The sequence below is a fragment of the Gamsiella multidivaricata genome (genome assembly GCF_025024155.1).
Source record: "Gamsiella multidivaricata strain RSA 2152 chromosome Unknown BC939scaffold_40, whole genome shotgun sequence".
Lineage (NCBI taxonomy): Eukaryota > Fungi > Mortierellomycota > Mortierellomycetes > Mortierellales > Mortierellaceae > Gamsiella > Gamsiella multidivaricata.
In genome coordinates this window covers 41101-59388 of record NW_026251748.1, presented here as the reverse complement: position 1 = coordinate 59388, position 18288 = coordinate 41101, and the positions used below count along the sequence as shown (strand labels likewise).

At 48.7% G+C, this 18288-nt stretch overlaps 6 protein-coding genes across 6 annotated transcripts; 4 read left to right on the top strand and 2 right to left on the bottom strand.

Moving 5' to 3' along the window:
• Positions 1 to 827: 827 nt before the first annotated feature.
• Positions 828 to 1785, bottom strand: BC939DRAFT_192085 (uncharacterized protein). Its single transcript, XM_051550531.1, has 2 exons — positions 1460 to 1785; positions 828 to 1262 (listed from the first exon to the last, which is right to left on the bottom strand). The coding sequence occupies exons 1-2, from the start codon at positions 1619 to 1621 to the stop codon at positions 1038 to 1040; spliced, it is 387 nt and encodes a 128-aa protein (XP_051411301.1). The 5' UTR covers positions 1622 to 1785; the 3' UTR covers positions 828 to 1037.
• A 46-nt stretch (positions 1786 to 1831) lies between these two features.
• Positions 1832 to 7271, top strand: BC939DRAFT_487168 (lysine aminopeptidase ApsA; the record flags this gene model as incomplete). The annotated part of the gene is made up of 14 exons (XM_051559345.1): positions 1832 to 2026; positions 2129 to 2249; positions 2381 to 2473; positions 3399 to 3575; positions 3682 to 3745; positions 3853 to 3999; positions 4109 to 4252; positions 4393 to 4599; positions 4708 to 5139; positions 5230 to 5663; positions 5756 to 5971; positions 6062 to 6579; positions 6607 to 6701; positions 7038 to 7271. The coding sequence occupies exons 2-14, from the start codon at positions 2155 to 2157 to the stop codon at positions 7269 to 7271; spliced, it is 2856 nt and encodes a 951-aa protein (XP_051411300.1). The 5' UTR covers positions 1832 to 2026; positions 2129 to 2154.
• Positions 7272 to 7566: 295 nt separating this feature from the next.
• BC939DRAFT_398074 (actin family) lies at positions 7567 to 9421 on the top strand (the record flags this gene model as incomplete). The annotated part of the gene is made up of 6 exons (XM_051552403.1): positions 7567 to 7671; positions 7873 to 7963; positions 8086 to 8284; positions 8382 to 8729; positions 8855 to 9155; positions 9257 to 9421. Coding segments are annotated over 6 exons (1209 nt in total), but the record flags the coding sequence as incomplete, so codon positions are not given.
• A 108-nt stretch (positions 9422 to 9529) lies between these two features.
• Positions 9530 to 11240, bottom strand: BC939DRAFT_529618 (Brix domain-containing protein). Its single transcript, XM_051561523.1, has 4 exons — positions 11175 to 11240; positions 10903 to 11070; positions 10470 to 10790; positions 9530 to 10374 (listed from the first exon to the last, which is right to left on the bottom strand). The coding sequence occupies exons 1-4, from the start codon at positions 11184 to 11186 to the stop codon at positions 9571 to 9573; spliced, it is 1305 nt and encodes a 434-aa protein (XP_051411298.1). The 5' UTR covers positions 11187 to 11240; the 3' UTR covers positions 9530 to 9570.
• A 674-nt stretch (positions 11241 to 11914) lies between these two features.
• Positions 11915 to 12733, top strand: BC939DRAFT_477882 (PdxT/SNO family; the record flags this gene model as incomplete). Its single annotated transcript, XM_051558713.1, has 2 exons — positions 11915 to 11963; positions 12108 to 12733. The coding sequence occupies 2 exons, from the start codon at positions 11915 to 11917 to the stop codon at positions 12731 to 12733; spliced, it is 675 nt and encodes a 224-aa protein (XP_051411297.1).
• Positions 12734 to 14703: 1970 nt separating this feature from the next.
• On the top strand, positions 14704 to 18281 carry BC939DRAFT_529616 (uncharacterized protein). Its single transcript, XM_051561522.1, has 9 exons — positions 14704 to 14910; positions 15017 to 15065; positions 15168 to 15326; positions 15452 to 15463; positions 15552 to 16247; positions 16618 to 16766; positions 16864 to 16912; positions 16995 to 17147; positions 17261 to 18281. The coding sequence occupies exons 1-9, from the start codon at positions 14789 to 14791 to the stop codon at positions 17987 to 17989; spliced, it is 2118 nt and encodes a 705-aa protein (XP_051411296.1). The 5' UTR covers positions 14704 to 14788; the 3' UTR covers positions 17990 to 18281.
• The last annotated feature ends 7 nt before the right edge of the window (positions 18282 to 18288 follow it).

Here is an 18288-nt window from a genome sequence, read left to right as displayed (position 1 = left end):
TGGTTATGTAGTCTATGTAGTTTTTCAGAACAGTTCCATGACGCGTCAAGCATGGCTGAAGAGGTTGTATTTCATGGACACACAGCAGTGTGTGCGGTTAGTACTTGGATATGAATTGTTGTATGTCAATACAGGTAGCAGCGTGTACAGCTTTACGATGAGGCAATAAGGCAATACTGTATTGGAAGTTGAAGAAAATGAGGTATTCGAAGACTATACGTTTCTGCCTTTTTTCGTGCATTGCCGGGTACGTTGTACAAGATTAATATCCCATGCATGGTATTCTAAACGGAAACTGAAAGATATATCAACTGTAAAACGACCCTGGAGATAGTCTATGATCTCCACTTGCGGTTTTTCCAAGAACGGCAAACATGAAGGTGTGCATCAAAGGTCACAGTCGGTACGCGTCTTCTCTAGTGCGTTCCTTCTTTTGTTGCAGACGGTAAGTCTACACGCGTGGACGGATTTACTTAAGGCAGCTTTCTTATCGAACTGAACAAATAGATTGATGTAAGCGGGCATAACTAGGGAGCGACAAAGAGTAGAATTAAAGAGCACGCATATAACGGGTGAATTCGGTGCTTGGGACACTGAGAGAAAAATAGCATGGCAGGCACTCGTGCTAAGAGCTGGACACAAGGCACAAGGCGAGGTACTTTCAATTTGCTTGAGCGTGTGATCAAGGAGAGCACAGAGATAAATATTTGACGCGATGGGTATAGTCTACGGCTGCGGACCGATGAGGGATGAATCTGATCTTAGTATAGACTGGTTGACAGCATTCGGCATTTGTTTATTTACTTGTTTGTTTGTTTTTGCGCGCATGCTGTCTCTGTTTATGATCGTCTTGTCAAGGTAATGTTTTCGTCCGCTTACTACTGCCTGACTCAGTTTAATCGATATCAGGAGGGAGCGCTTGTCGATGGAGTTGTGTGTACCAAGGTGAGAAGACAAGAAGATAACAAGGCAAGACAAAGGCTAGCTGGCAAAGTGGCCTATTGAAGGGTATGTGCGGGTGCTAGTTATTGTAGCAATCACGAAATCAATTGGTTCGGCTGGTGATTATGCACTTTATAATAGTCTATGTGAAAGATGGTTTGTACCTGAGAAAAAAAAAGTTGCCGCGAAGCGGCCATTCGCCAAAAATATCGGATACACGCACAGAACCCCTCCCACATGGCATGCCTCGTCCGCAATCGTGACCAAAGTCCGATTGACCCCAGACTGATGGCAATCCTCAGATTACCGATGGTGTGTTCCTAAGAAAGAGAAGGGCATTGTGGGGAGGAGGCAAGCGAATGGATGTGAACGATGCAGTGGATAAATGCGCTAACAGGACAGCCAACAACAGCTGAATAAATTCAGGGCAGGCGAATGATTGGATACAGCCAAGACATTCCCATGAGGAGAGAATTGGACGGAACGAGCTACACATACAAACACTACATCCGCATACAAACACTTCTTTCCCGCCCACATTGGTCGTATTGTGGACGCAAACAGAAACGACAGAACACAACCATGCGCGCTTTTTTTTCGCATACATTGCATGTGCTAGAAGCAGAAGCAGCATGAACAGGGAAGAAGAAGGGACATCGAGAGGAGGAAGCACCACCATCCACGGCGGGCGGATGTGGGGGCGAGGTTGGGGAGGGCCGAAAGCATAAAGAGGGAAGGAGAATCAGACGGTCTTCTTGGTTCCTATTCGCCCTGTTGTTTCTTCCTGACACTTCTCGCCGCCTCACCCAGCTTCTCCCACCTTACTCACCGGCATCAGCTTTCCTCTTTTCTTTTTTTTTTTTTTTTTTTTTTTTTTTTTTTTTTTTTTCATTCCATCGTCCATCATCCCTTCTCCTCCTCTCCTCTCATTCCCATTTTTTATTTTATTTTGTTAATTGCTGTCGCTGTGGGAACACAATTTGCTCCTTTATCCAGCTCTCAATCCACACACGATCGGGGCTTCAGTCCGTATGCCTACTCGCCCTCATCCTGTGAACATTTCCCTTCATAGTTTGACCAACCAGTACGGCCCTCTCCCCTCTTTCCTCCTACCTCTCCACTCTCTGCGATACTTCCCATCCTTCTCTCCATTCCCTAAACGTCGCTACACACCTCGCCTTCTCAGTCCCCTAGGAGGCCACGACATTCAGCATGACTCTTGAACGCTCCATCATTCCGATTCATTATAACTTGAAGATTGTGCCTTGTCCCGTCGACTTTACATTCCTTGGCGAATGCTCGATCGAGTAAGGCCAGGCACTTGTGTCTCTCTTTCTCTCTCTCTCTCTTTTTTTTTTTTTTTTTTGTCACACTCGCACACAAACCCATTGTTCCGTCCTTGACCTGCCAGTGGCAATCGCGTTTGTTTATCTCCTAGGATTTGTATTGCCGAGCCAGCATATGGTATCACCTTAAACGCAAAAGAGCTTAACATCCAGACAGCAACTGCTAGAGACCAACTGGGGTACAGGTAATGTATAGTGCAGCCCCATCCAACCTTGCCAGTTCTGTTGTGCTTCTCTCGATCTCTTTATCCTTATTTCGCCCATGCTCACCCTGGATAGAGTGCGTGTGTGTATGTGTACCCTGCAAGAAGATTATCGAAATTGGAGCAGTATTGAGCACAGGCATTCAGAAATAGATCGTGCCTCCTTGTGTTTTAGTATGTTCTTCATGGTGGCACAGCAGTACCAAGAAACAAAGACGGGCGACGCGGGACGTGGTCTCCATTTCTGGGACTGCAGATCTGGCCCAAACGCGAAGTGTAACAAACGGAATGTCCTAGGGAGGGATAAGAGTGCAACGTTACCGCGCGCGGTGACAAGGGCGGGCGTAGCCTATGGAGTTGAAAATAAATTAAGTTGCAAATAGGATGATGGATAAAGAAAATCATTTCCATTGTTGGTATCCATTTTCTCGCATCGGAGGGTGCAATGGAGCGGAAGCAGAGATAGCGGGAGAACAAACAAGAGGGAAAGCACGACGATACCTTCCATGCATAAGCACCACATGTAAACACAGCTCCCCACCTCTTGTTCGCGCATTCCTTGTATCCCGATTGATGGGAAACAACACCATTCCGCGCCATACATACCAATACGAGATATTGCAAGCGTGTGATGCGCGCACGGTGGCATTGGATGCCATGCCATTTGTTGTTTTGCGATACAAGGCTGGGATGGACCTTGTACCCCGCTAACGAACTTCGCGTGTCAGCTATTGCATCTTATACAACGCGCGCCCTTTTCAGACGCGTGACGTAGGGTTATGGATTGGGAGGGGAGTAAAGGTGGAATTGGTAACATATGTGGGTCCCCCCGCCTCGACTTACCTATCCTTAAGAATGACGGTGCAAGATCTAACCCAGGCTGCTCTCTTGCTTTCTGTTCCCATAGCGTCACTGCAACGAGCGTGAGTTATAATGTCGAAGAAGAAGCCATCACCCTCGAGTTCCCAGAGATCCTGCATGTCAGCACATCCTGGATCCTGGATGTTACCTATATTGGTCTCGTCAACGACAAACTGATCGGGTTCTATCGATCCGTATACACCGATACCGACCACAATGTGCAGTAGGTGTTGCAATGCGTCTCTATTCTAGGGCGCTATTCACCAGCAGACGGGGTTGCCCGGTTGCATTGCGTCTAACAAGTTCTCCTTGCATGCTTCTTTATTCAGTCAACTGACAACGACGCAGTTCCAGTCCACACATGCCCGAAGAGCATTCCCGTGTTGGGACGAGGTATAGCTACAAAGCGCTGAGTGGTTCTCGTTGCTCAGCCCTCCATGCCTTCCTTTTTTTCAGGCTAGTTGACATGTATCATCCGTCAAACGCTATCTTTTTATTAGCCCTCCATCAAGGCCACCTTTACACTGACATTGATCGCTCCCCAGGGCATGACCTGTCTCTCTAACATGAGCGTGGAGTCGACAAGCATGCTCGAGAACGGAATGCAAGAGGTCACTTTCCTTAAGACGCCGATCATGGCTACTTATGTAACGCAAAACTACTTTGCTTTTAGAATGGTCATCCTTCCGCTGGCGAAGGGTAGAGCTCTTTTCTTAATGTTAGATGTTGTATCCTTCTATAACAATGGCTTAATAGCTACTGGCATGGACAATTGGTGATTTTGATTATATCGAAGCCTACACCTCTGGCGAATTTAGTGGCGAGCAGGTACCCTGTCGCCTGTATGCCCCAGTTGGTCTTGCGAGGCATGGCCAATACTCCTTGGATCTAGCTGTCCAGGTAATTACTAGCTCTCGCCATAGCGCTAGCAACAGTAGTATCCCAGTATCTGTTCAATGCAAATACACTCCCGCCCTTTACAATTGGCAATGTCGATCCTCACCTTTTTTTTTTTTTTTCCTCCCTGGTTCAAATGATAGTCAGTCGAATACTTTTCGCGTTTATTCAATATACCCTATCCGCTGCCCAAACTGGACTTGGTCGCAGTGCCTGACTTTGCCCTCGGCGCCATGGAAAACTGGGGGCTGATCACTTTCCGAACATATGCAGTGCTGTTGGACGAATATGGGACGAATGATAGTAAGCGCGAGATTGCTTCAACAGTTATCCATGAAATTTCTCACCAGGTAAAAACGCGGTGCTTCTGCCTCTGAACTCGGTACCTTGCTTCGTCGTGATAAGATAAAGAGTATATTAATTAATAACATTATTTTTATGGTCCTTTGCTGTCATAGTGGTTCGGAAATCTGGTGACAATGGATTGGTGGTCAGACCTATGGCTTTTTGAAGGGTTTGCCACACATCTGGCGTACATTGTTATCGACGAGCTGTTTCCGGGCTGGGACATCTGGTCTGAGTTCGTAAAACGGATCCAAGAGGTGCTGAAACACGACGCTCTGCGAACATCGCATCCTGTAGAAGTAGGTGTTGCCAATCCAGGCGAGATTACTCAAATTTTCGACGAAGTCAGCTATATGAAGGGTGCATCGGTCCTCAGGATGTTGGGCGCATGGTTAGGCCAGGACCAGTTGCTGAAGGGGATCAGAAAGTTCATGCTCAAGTATATGTGGGGGAACGCCAACACGGAGGACTTGTGGGTCACTATGGCGGAGGAATGCAATGTTGATGTACCGGGGTTCATGCGCAAGTGGACAAGACAGACTGGGGTATGTGCATCAGGCAATTTGCTGTATAGAAAAATGTTGGCCATGGATGAATGTATAAGCGACTGATGCCGCATCTGACACCGCGAGTAGTACCCAGTGTTGTCGATCACCGAGCTGGACGAGTCAACAATAGTGGTCCGACAAAACCTTTTTCTCTCCACAGGCGATGTCCACGATGAAGAAGATACTCTTCTTTGGCCTGTGCCTTTGGCGGTTGCTACTGCCAATGACCCAACTCCTCGGAATATTATGCTGAATACCAAGGAAATGATCCTCAAAGTCGACACGACGAAATGGTACAAGTTCAACATGGGTCAGACGGGGTTCTATCGTGTTGCATACCCGCCCAAGACGCTGGATCTCTTGGGACAGACATTAGGAGCACGAAAAGGCCACGAGACCTTGGATGCCGCAAATAGGATCGGGCTGTTAACAGACGCGGCAGCGCTAGTTGCGAGTGGCCATACTCCAACGAGCAGCTTCCTGACCCTGTTGAAGTACTTTGAGGACGAGGAGGATTATATGTAAGTCATCGTACTTCAGAAATGTGCCATTTAACTGCAAAGTATGACTTACTAACGCAGGTACCGATTTCGTTTGCTATCGAAACCTGTAGGGTTTGGGCTGAGATCTCATACAGGCTCCAGGAGCTGTTCTCAGTCTGGCTAGAGCAGCCTGCGCGCATCATGAATGCTCTTAAAGAGGTTCAGCGACGTCTCTTCACAAAGGTCGTGAAACGCTTGGGCTGGGACTATCCTGAAGAGGAGGATCCTGCCATTGGAACATTACGTGCCTTGGCTATCCGTTATGCGGGACGAGCAGGCGACCCAGAGTACGTTACATTCGGTCTTTTCGCCCAACAACAGCGTCGTATCTTATATTACCAGGCTAACTCCATGTTATGAAACTGGTTTTACTCTAGAATTGTGGCCGAGGCCAGGAGACGGTTTAGAATCTTCATGAGCAACCGTGACATGTCGGCAATCCCTCCAGATCTGCGCTTTCCTGTGTTTGAAATCGTTCTCCGGACGACAACCGGTGTAGAAGAATATGAGGCAATCGTGGACTATTATCGCGAGACATACATGCCCGGAGAGAAGGTGGTAGCGCTCACAGTGTTGGGCTATGGCCACTCACCCGAGCTGATCCACCGGACTCTCGCCTTCGCCATGTCGCCCGAAGTTCGCACACAGGATATCCTTACTGCGATTGCGACATTGCGGTCGTCTGTGCTTGGACGAGCTGAGCTTTGGGGCTTTATGAGGCGTAACTGGGATGTGTTATATGAGCGCCATTGCGACGACATTCGATTCCTAGAATTCTTTGTCCTCTTGTGCATAGGGTCATTCTCAACCATAGAGAGATATCGCGAGTGCCAAGAGTTCTTTGCCACGAAGGACAGGAGTCTGTACGAGAGGATCCTGGCAACTTGTTTAGAGGGTATCCGGATGCATATCCTGTGGCTAGAAAGGGATCGGAAGGACGTGGAGCTTTGGTTGAGGAGCAACGGCTACTTGACGACTGGGCTTGAGGAGGATCTGCACCTGCACCGAGAGCGAAATGTATGGCCTGCGCATCATTCAATTGCTCAACGATCCATGCTTGACCATGAGGATAGCCTGGCGACTGCCGGGAGGAGCAGAAGTAGCAGTTCAGTAGATGGATTCTCTTCTTCAGAGACTGGACAAACGGCCTGCTCGGACTCTTCGGCTACATCGTCATGCTCATCCTCCCCGCCGAGCGTGCACCTACAGCAAAACCAGCGTCACCGGCATCACCACCATCATCACCACCATGACCACCAACACGACCATTCATTTTATCTACAAGAGGGGAGCCAATTGCATTCTGAGATGTATGTGCACGGCCCAGCGGCGTTGACGGACGAACAACTTCAGGTTCTGCAACTGCAACAATATCAGCAACAACATCAGCATCAACACCAACATGAACGCCAGCAACAGCAGGCGATATTGCCGCAATGTCGCCAGAAAGTTGGCTTGGATTTGGGTGCCACGGTGCACCAGATGAGCGAATTGATGGTGCTCTCGGCAGCAACTGTTACTGTTGCGCCACGGACACTGGAGGGAGAAATGGAGCTGCTGAGAGTTAACGGCGAAGATGACTATTGAGAAATAAATCTTCAAATCCGCACATCTGCGCACGCTTAAGTGACGCAGGGTAGATAGAAACGATGCATATGCAACAACACCTCAAAGCCAAATAAGCCCAAGCTGGCAACCCACTCATCACCACAACATTCACTACACATTCCTGGAGATCATGGGAACCTATGGCGGAGGTAACTTCATCGGCTCGGTTCACGTTGCGCAGGCGAATTCAGCGTTATCATCCCAACCGCTTGAATTTTGATTACGCGTCGACCCAAACTGATCATAATAATCACCATCCAATCACGACTCTTTAGACGAAGTCGCGGCGCTAGTTCTGTCCGTCGGCCACACATGGACGCAGGCTGGATATGCAGGCGAGGATACACCAAAATCTATTTTCCCAACGTCAGTAGGTTGGGTCGACTCACCTCCAGAGGCTGATCAAGGCGACGATGCAGACAACTCGGAGGACACACAGATGCAGGATGTTTCACAGCAGCAGCAGCAACCTGGCGAGAACGGCGCGGGCAATAACATTCACAGTAAGGATGCGGATGGTGGGGACGTAGCACCTCAGCAGTCTGTAGGCACAAGAACGGTACCGACGAAAAAGAAGAAGGCTGTGCGTGGCAAGTATTATGTCGGCGACGGAGAAATCAGCTGCTGGAGACCAGATATGGAGATCAAGTCGCCTATTAAGGATGGTCTTGGTAAGGATGAAAACAACTGGAGGCGAGCCATTTCAACGTTTGCGTTGTCCGTTTGTTGGCCGACGAGCGCATTCATGACTGACGATAGAATCTTGCTGTGCTAAACTTTTTTTTTTTCTTAGTCGAGGACTGGGATGCACTGGAGCAGATCTGGGACCACGCCTTTTTGAAAAGACTTCGCTGCAATCCCGCGGAACATCCACTGATCATTACAGAGTCCGCATGGAATACACGCGAGATTCGTGAAAAACTGACTGAACTGGCGTTTGAAAAGTACAACTTTCCAGCATTTTTCGTCGCCAAGGACGCCGTCATGACTGCGTAAGTGGAGGCAGGGAGGCCATGAAAAGTGTGCGCTAAGCGTGAAAACGCAAACCATGAGTTTGACTAAGTTTTATTATCTTTTTCACCACTCTAGATTCGCCGCAGGACGCCCACATGCGCTAGTTGTGGATTCTGGTGGAGATATGACGAGTGTGGTGCCCGTGTATGACGGATATGTTCTTCGCAAAGGAATTATGCGACAAGCATTGGGAGGCGACGTTCTCTCGGAGCAGGTCCTGCAGCAGTTCCAGGCCACCAATGTCGATGTCGTCCCTCAGTATCTGGTCGCCAAAAAATCGCCCGTGGGACCAGGACACAAAGCGAACGTTGTGTTGAGAGACCGCCCTGCGACAGCCAGCTTCCACAAGATGATGCAAATGCGTGTTATTCACGACTATAAGGAGTCTGTATGCCAGGTCTCCGAGTCGACTTATAACGAGCAGTAAGTCGAACGATCGTTGTGTTGACAGGCGCTGCAATATGCAAAATGCTGGAAGCATAATCTTTTACAACACCATGTCTCAGGAATGGACGCTGACTGTTCTCACTGTTCTCTGTCTTCTGTAGAAATATCTTGGCGAGACCACAAAAGCCATACGAGTTGCCAGACGGATATAATCTTAACTTTGGAGCGGACCGATTTAAGATCCCAGAGATCATGTTTAATCCCAAGGACTTTTTGAAGAACCCGACACCAGAGCAGGAGAACTTTGTTGGATTGCCCAAACTCATCTTCAACAGTGCTCAGTCTTGCGACATTGATTTCAGGCCCACGCTCTTCAGCAATGTTGTATTGACTGGCGGTAACACTCTCTTCCCTGGATTTGCAGACCGCCTGCACTGGGAGCTCAACAGCATACCCCACTCAGTAAGGACCACAAGGACTGTCCATGTATCTTTACCAATTTTATTACAACTATACTCACATCGTGCGTCGTTTTCGACCAATTTTCTGTTGGACCCTCATAGTACAAGGTCAAGTTGCATGCGCCAGGAAACACTGTGGAGCGCAAGTGCGGAAGCTGGTTGGGAGGATCTATTATGGCCTCGCTGGGCACCTTCCACCAGCTCTGGATCTCTCGAAAGGAGTACGACGAGACTGGAGCGAGCATCGTTAACAAGAAATGTGTGTAGAACATATTTGCGACTGGATATACAGACGCTGAGCGTAATAAAGAATAAATGCTTTTGCTTATGGATGGCTATCACGGTTCCTTCTGAATCGCTCGAGAGTGAATGCTTGAAATGGTTTTTATTGTATCCCAGGATGCCAAAAAGCAACTTTATTCGAGGTCATCGTCGCTGAAGCCCTCCATCTGATCGTTGTCGTCAACAGAGAAATCCTCCTCGTCATCATCCGAGAATTGTGGAGCCATATCGCCCATATCCGAGTAATTGTCGTCAGATGCGTCATTATAGTGGTCCTCCTGATCTCCGTCCTGATCTTCTCCCTCTTCAGAATCATTGCGTTTCCTCTTCCCGTTCGCGCTCTTGCTATCTTCCTCATCCTCATCTTCGTCCTCATCCTCCGCTTTGCGGGGTGCGCCGCCTGTCGCGATGCGATGTGCTTCCTTGGCAGCCTCCTTCTCCGCCTTCTTCTTGGCGACATTAAGCTCCTGTTCCTTACGGCGGGCGGCCTTCTCCTGCATCTTCTTCTGACGCTCGGCCTTCTGGGCCTTGAGTTCCTCGGGCGAGCGCTTGATGAAGTCGTGGTAGAGAACCTCGCCATCACAAAGACCCGCCTGGATCTTTATAAGTTTAAGTTCCATCCGTGGACCCAGCTCTACAAGCTTGATGGCTCTCTGATCCTGCTTGCGGTTATTGCGTCCGATGTAGTCCTGGCCCAGCGTTACGGTTGAATCGGGACCATCTTCGACATCAGATTCTGAAGCGAATGCGCCGCGGAGGACGTAATCTGAAATATCCTCGAATCCCTGCAGATCGGGAACATCTGTGGTGATGACACGCTTAATAGATTTGGAGATGCCGACGGGTTTGACGGAGACGTTGTAGTGGCGGAAATCGATATGCTTGGTCTCACTATTGTAGTTCAAAAGAACCACACGTCGAGCTTCCGATAATTGCATCTAAAAAGATCACGATTGTTGAATACCATTAACAAAAAGGGCGCTTTTTGATTGAACACCCTTCTCCGCTTATAAAACATGGATATAGCACTTACAGTCTGGATATTAATTGGGGGAAACATGTTTTGAAATACTGTGCTCATCAATTTCATCTCGTTCGAATCACCAAAGTTGTTCAGAACCAGCAGAGGGGCCACATGGAATTCAAGCCCTGGTGATTTGGGTGCCTTTTGCATAGCAGCGATATCCTTGGCCAGAGAGTAGGTTTTGATCTGAAATGAAAGAGTAGGTCCACGCGGAACACGGGCGATCCTGAGGTTGGTGCCATGATCTGTCCGGGACAGGATCACAAAGTGTGTCACGCCCAAGGGTCCTGCTACGGCGACGAAATCACGTAGACGGTTGTTTTTACGTTCCTATAGAATTGAAGAAGAGGAAGGTCGATGGGTCCATTAATCATTCATGATGAAAAAAAAACCGATCCTGTGCTTCCAACGGATCCGATAGTTTTCAAAGTAGATTGCTTACTCTGAGTTTGGTTGCTGTGTTGGGCTCCATGAGTCGACGGATATCGTTAACGAGCCCCATGACAGAGTGGCCGACCTCTCCTGATCGCATGACGAAGGTCTTTGGGACCTTTGCTGCGTTCGGGTTCTCTCCTTCCTCGGCCTTCTTGTGGGTCCTGTTTTTCTTGCGCTACAGGGATACGTATTGGAGACATTCTGTTAGAGTGAACGTTCTACCGTTCGGAGCGAGGTTGTAGTGGAGTGCAATGGGATGCTGACGGAGGGCTAACTTACAGCCTTTCCCATGATGAATGTATAAGGGGTGGTGTTGGTATGAATGCAGGTGTGTGTGTGTGTGTGTGTGTATATGTGTAGGTGTGTGGGCCAAGCAAAAAAAAAAAAAAATGTTTACATTTGTGGCTTTGTGGACACAGTGGCAGCACCTTCTCTGTTGCATTTGACCCTGGGGTATAACAAAGGCCTCCTTCACCCTGGTTTCATTGTTGAAGCCGTAGCTCGACCTGCCTTAAGGATACCACCCTAGGCTGAAAGGTCCTTCTTCATCAAAGGGAGAAAGAAGGTGCGCGTTGTATATGCCGACACCATTTCTTCTGCTACAAGAACATGACCTTAAGCATTACTGTCTACATATAAACATCCATAGCCTCGATAGTTCAAAGCTCCCTCAGTTGATCGATATCCGCTCATCTTCAGTCTTCTGTAGCTTTCGTTAGACAATTGCTGGGCCGCCTTGCTTGTTTCCTCCTTCCGGATATGTCTTCTTTCTCTGAGGTATGCCGCGATAATAGCCATCAGGCTGTCCAAGATCATAGTCTATTGGGACCAAGGGATCTGGCAAGGGAGAAGCCAACTTCTCACGGGTGGTGTGACCACGACTCACAATGACAGTGCAGATCCGGACTGCAGGTTCAAAAAGACCCTGCTCTGCGCTTTTTTGCAGTTTTCAGTTCACCTTCCCCGCCTCACTGGAACCACTTCGCCCGAAAACCAATCACAAAAAGCACATTCGCATCATGGCACAGGAGCAGCAGGAACAAAAGCAGATCAGGGTCGGCGTCTTGGGTAAGTGAAGCAGGGACCTGATCAGAATCTGATCAGAATCTGATCACCTACCCCTTCGACTCAGAAACACGGCCCAGAGATATTTGAATGGATTCCATCACTCTGACTCACATACCATTTCGACACAAATATAAATACAAATAGCCCTCCAAGGTGCATTTGCCGAACATATCATCCTCCTCAATACCCTTCCTCAGGTCTCAGAGGCTGTCCCTGTCCGTAATGCCCAGGAGATTGCGCAGGTCGATGCTCTGGTGATCCCCGGCGGCGAGTCCACAACAATGGCTCTGATTGCGGAAAGATCCGGCTTCTGGCCCGCACTGCAGGAGTATATTCAGACTCACCCCACTTGGGGTACATGCGCAGGCATGATTCTTCTCTCAGAGGCCGTCACCTCCGGAGGCACGCTGAAGGGCGATCAAAAGTTGCTGGGTGGTTTGGGGATCAGCATTAAGCGCAATGCATTCGGCACACAGAAGGAGAGTTTTGAGGCAGGTCTCCATATTGAGGGCTTGGATTATGCGGAGAAGTTGTTCCCAGGCGTCTTTATTCGTGCGCCCGTCATCGATGAGATCCTTCAGCCAGAGGATGTCCAGGTCGTGGCCAAGTTAGAGCGGGATTATGGAAGGACGCCCAAGGGAACAATTGTAGCCGTGAGGAGGGGACACCTGCTGGGGTCCGCTTTCCATCCTGAGCTGACTCACGACAGCAGAATGCACCTCTTATTTGTCAAGATGGCGCAAGAGTGGATTGAAACTCAGGCCAAGTAGAGCTGCTTGATGGAGCTAAAACCGAACTGGAGTGTAGAGACCGATAGATCCATGTATAGATCCACCAACGATAGTTAGATTATATGTGACAAAAAACACTCGCCCAATACCAATGTTATCCCCTTAGCTCCGCAATCTCACTGAGGACTCCGTTGAGTTCAGATAGCAGGGCTTTACAGCGCGTTTCCATCGGTTGTTTTGAGGGATCACCATCGCTACAAAGCTTTATCATTTCTTTTTCATCACCCCTGGATCTCACTGCTGAATCGACTTTTTGCAGCCTTGGATACTGTGGAAAATAGCTTCGAGGACTGTTAAGCAAGTATATAAGTGGTTATTCAGGCATTTTACGGACAACGACAGGTTTTGTGTAGCAATCAGACAATGGGTGGTGGGTTTACACATTGGCATAGAGACAAAGGAACAGCTGCTGCGGATGAAGATGATTATCGGCTTCAAGTGACCAAGGCACTCTCCACATCAATAGAGGACGGATACTGAAGCAACAAACGTCCTAGGTTAAAGGCTGTTCGTGTTGCCTCCTAGCCATCCCACGCGAAGGCGTTACGGGCTCGAATCAAGAAGTTGCAAGATCTTCGCCCTACCGACAGTACGCACATTCGTATTAGCAAGCACAAACAGACCAAAGGGAGAAAGCTGACAAAAGAGGGGCGTCGAGTCATTCTATATTGTTAAGAGTGTTGCAAAGCAGGGAGAGAAAGTGGCAAAGCTGCTTCGATAGCCGGCCCTATGGAACAATGCTAGAGATGTTGTACTGAACAGAAAAATTGAAACTACTAGCATTCAAGACACACATCTCCCTTACTTGAACCTATTGCACCTTAACTGTGTTTTCTTCGTTGGACTGGCTGACAGTGGAAAGAGGATGGTTATTTTGAACGGTCCATCCCTTTGTTAGCATCTCTCGGTTCAGAAGATAACGCGACGGAGACAGAAGACTCACCAAGGTGATTGTTGGCTGTCAATCACACCCCGCCCTCTTATTTCCCGGCATCTATCAAGGCCTGCATGCATGCGTTGGCGCCTATACAATCCGCGCCTTTTGGCAACTCTCCATCGCTCCCTACCTTGCAATACACCTCCATTTAACCAAAGCACACCTTCGACTTTATCATTCCTTCTACGCATCCCCGACTCCCCCTACAGAGCCATGCTTCAATACAAAATACAACTTTTATCCCTGACCTTGGGTGGCATACGAAAGCCCTGAATGTCCTGCAGGCCCAGGCTCGACAGGCCCAGCTCGCGCTTTTTTCTAAGCTACTCCCCATCCTGGTGTCGCCAGCACCACCATCCCGCCAGTCAGCAAGCGCTGGAGTCATCTTTAAGCTCTCGATATCCAAGCACGATGCCACGGGAGCCTCCAAAGTGAAGAGGGGATTATGGTAAGAATATGGAAACATTTCAACTATGGGTTGTAGACTATAAATACTTTTCTTTCTTTTGACACCAATGCTATGAATATAGCTTGTCCTAGATCTAGTCGTAATGACTCCCTTACCATCTTCGTGCATCCTGAGGGTCCACAAGGGGGCCTATATGCACCGTCACAACCGACCGAGGGAAGATATTGGGCTACAGCGCCCGCGAGGAGATAGCCCTTTGGGGTCGCCTCCTGCGTCTTGCACTGCTACTATACTAAAGACAAACTGAAATGAGGGGTCGTTGACATGCGGTGTTTTTTTACGAATATCTCCCCTGACATTGAGTGCTGCTGCCCCTCACTCACCGTTCTTTCTTCAAATCTGCATACATCTCACTGGAGAAATAACATTCACTGATGAATAGGAGAAAGTTGCCCTAGATTTCTAGAAAGGCAGAATAAAGATCAGAGTGCTGGAGCTCCAAGGGTAACTATTTCTAGCCTTGATGCCAGTGGGTTGATTTTGTCCGGCAAAAAGGCACATATAAATACTCTTCAATTCGATACAGCTCTTGTCAATATCACAGCATCTCTTTATACGTTTCTTTCCTTCTCAGCGCTCTTCTCGCAAAAACGCTTATACCAGTCGACATTCAAGAACAAAAACAACCATGAGGATTTCTGCTTACTCAGTGACCGCAAGTGTAGCGGTCTTATCTGCCACCGTATTCGCGTATCCCGCGCTCTACAAGCGCGTTGCAGACGGGGCCAATGTGTTCTCTTGCTTCGCGACGTGAGTATTGCTGGCAAGCTGTTTCTATCTCGCGTTATCAAAAACGATATGCTCGTAGATTGACTGTAATCTCTTCTCTCGATGAAATGTCTTCTTGCTACTTCAGAGCGTTGGTGACAGGCACTTGGTCTACCGACTGTGCAGCAGCTAGCGCGGTGAGTTCCCTTCACCTTTACCGAGATACGTGCATCATACGATAGAAGACATGGCTCAGGATGCATTACTCATGTTCATCCTATATTTGGAGTGTATTCTAGGTCGATGTAGGGATCATTCAGCGGGTCAATGTGAAAGACCTGCTTATTGATTTCACCGCCGATGATCCTCGCACGTTGGGTCTGTCCTCGACAGGTCTCTCTGCGAAGTTGATCTCGGTCCCTGGGATCAAATGGCCGGTAAAGGACACGGCTCAGCATGTAAGTCGATGTGTGTCTTGACGCGAGATCGTTTCACGAACAAAATAATAAGCGCGCCCTAACATGGGGTTTCTTTCCTCCCATACCTGTCTCCAAATACTTGCTCCTTCCATTCATGCTGACAGGTTACTATTGTTGTAAGTGCAGATAATAAATACATTTGCTATTGCCATGCAAGTCCTACTTATGGTGAATTACGACTGATATACAATCCTTTTGCGATAGGACAACGGCAATGCGATTGCCACTTTCGATACCCCAACGTCCGCGGCATCCGTCACCGATGGCACCCTCTCCAGCGTCGTCGGCAACTCCGCTCTCAAGATCCCTCCCGGCCAAGAGGACAACTTCTCGGCCTTCATCTCCGCTCTCGTCAGCCAGCCTTCATACGCTTTTGTCCTCCAAGGCTCCGTTGACGCCACACTCTCCGTCTCAACCCCGGCTAGTCCCTCCCTCAGCGGTATGGCCCCCTCTCCCCTTGAAAAGACCTTCGCTGTCTCGAACGTAGGATTCAAGTCCCCCATCACCCTTGCCGCCTGCAACAATTTCCCTCAAGTCCAGTATCTGAGCCAGGCCAGTTTCACCCACGACGCTGCCACGGGCGAGTTCACACTCACATCCTTGATCAACATTCATAATCCTTCACAGCTCGTTCTAAAGTTAGGCGATATCCGCTTCAACACGATCGACAAAGCAGGCCAGGTCGTGGGCGTGACCATGCTCAAAGACCTAGAGCTGTTGATGGGCGACAACAAAGTCGTCGCGATTACGACTTCGATGAACGCGGAGGCATATAATACGATTACGACTACAGGGGATACATATACGCTCGTTGGATTCGAGAGCTCGTCCGCGAACCCAATCTTGGCAAAGGGACTCTTGTCCTTCAAGACCCAAGTTGTGGTGCCAAAACTGGATCCTGTAGCCTAAAGCAACTATATAGGAAAGGATTACTCGGCACAAAAAAGATGCCGTCCCTTCTGGATCCACCGGAATGATGACATTAGCTAAATAAGCATAGTACACCAGCGCATCTCTGAATGCTGCTATCCCACCTCCTCGCATCAGCATCTACCACATTGGCCAGTATGTCCTCCTCCTCCTCCCCCTTTGGATGCCTTGCTGCAGCAGCTCTCGATTTTCCTTTGGTGGCCTTGCATGATATCCTGAGTAAAAATTGCTTTCTGATTTTCCTCATAAATAGCCAGATAGTATGCGCTTTTTGCATCTCAGTCCATTCCAAATATCCTCTCTGCATCGCCTCTTTCATTCTCACATTGTTCCTATTTAGACCCGATTTGACACAAAGCCAAAGAGAATGAAGATCTCAGCATTCACCTTGGCAGCAAGTGCTGTGGCCCTGTCTTCCACTGCTTTGGGTTTGCCGCCCCTAATCAAGCGCGCAAGCAATAAAGCAGCTGTTGTTACGTGCTTCGTGCAGTAAGTATCCGCACTCCTGCTCTTCTCGATATCAGTAATGTAAATGATAACTGCTAAAAATGCAAACATGGCCGCTTTTTTTTCTCTCGTTTCAAAGACTCTTCACTTCTCAAAGCCTGTCTCCTGCGTGCTCCGAGACTGTCCGGGTACGCTTCAAAGTGTCTTTTTCTGAGATGTTCGATAAGTCTTCATCGCGACTCACATCTGTACATTCTCTTCGTTTCTCAGGATGATGTTGGACTGGTCCAGTCTGTGGACATCAACAACTTGGCCCTGTCATTCGCACCCGACGAGTCTATCACTTTGTCGTCCACAGACCTTAAAGTCAGCTTACTCGCCTTCCCCAGGTTCAGCGTTCCCATTACAAAGGCCAAGCAACATGTAACGAAAATATACTACTTTTCTCTAGGATAACGTGAGGTTTTATTTACAAGCATATTTGCACAGCAGCTAAAGCTACTACTTCTTCCTGTCTCCTCCCACTCCACAAATAGGTGACCATCGTCGACAACGGTATCGACATCGCCCGCTTTGACAGCTCCGAAGCTCCTACCACACTCAAAGGAACCTCCCTCTCCACAACCCTCCTGCCCTGTCTCGTCACCGTGTACCCACAGGCGACCGACAACTTCATCGACTTTGTCACCTCCATCTTCTTCAACCTCACACACACCTTCCAGCTCAAAGGGACCGTTGACGCAACTGTGGCCATCTCCCCTCCTACCCCAAGCTCCTCACCATTCGGTGGTATCGTACCCCAGCTGCCCTCTAAGGAAATTTCCTTCACCAACGTCGGTTTCTCGTCCAATGTCACACTCAGAGGGGTCAGCGGTATCTCCCGTGTCGAGTTTGTCAAGTCCATCAGTCTCGTCCAGGACCCCGCCACCGGCGGGTTCACGCTTACCTCCATCATGGGTTTCAAGAACCCGTCGGCCTTGACATTCGGTCTGGGTGATATCCATTTCCAGACAGTGGATACGGCCACGGGTGTGATGGTCGGGATGACAGTTTTGAAGGACTTTAAGCTGGTTCCTGGTCAGAATGAGTTTACGGCGGTAATGACCTCGGTGAGTAAGGATGTGTATATGGCCTTGACGACGGTAGGGGCCGCATTGGCGTTGAATGGATCCGCGACGGAGTCATCAAGGAATCCAATTATTGCGCGCGTGATCGCGAAATTGGACATTGCGGTCAAGATCCCGAAGCTGAGTGCGAGCGCTTAAGGCGGAAGGATGACGATGTGTTATCAAAACGGATTGACGAGGGGGAAGACGCGCGAAGAAGAAGATCTGCACACTAGATATGCATTTTCTGAGATTAATGAGAAGCCCTTCCCCCCTTCCCCCCCTCTCTCTCTCCTTCCCTTCCTTCTATTTTATCGACTTTAATTTTTTCTTTTCCGATCGGCATTCCAATTCCATAGTTCATCCATGTAAAAATGGACCATCGACTGAGAATGTCGTTAAGCAGTAAAGCATTTTCTGAGGCTGCATTTTTTTTGTGCGACCATGAGAAGGGGATC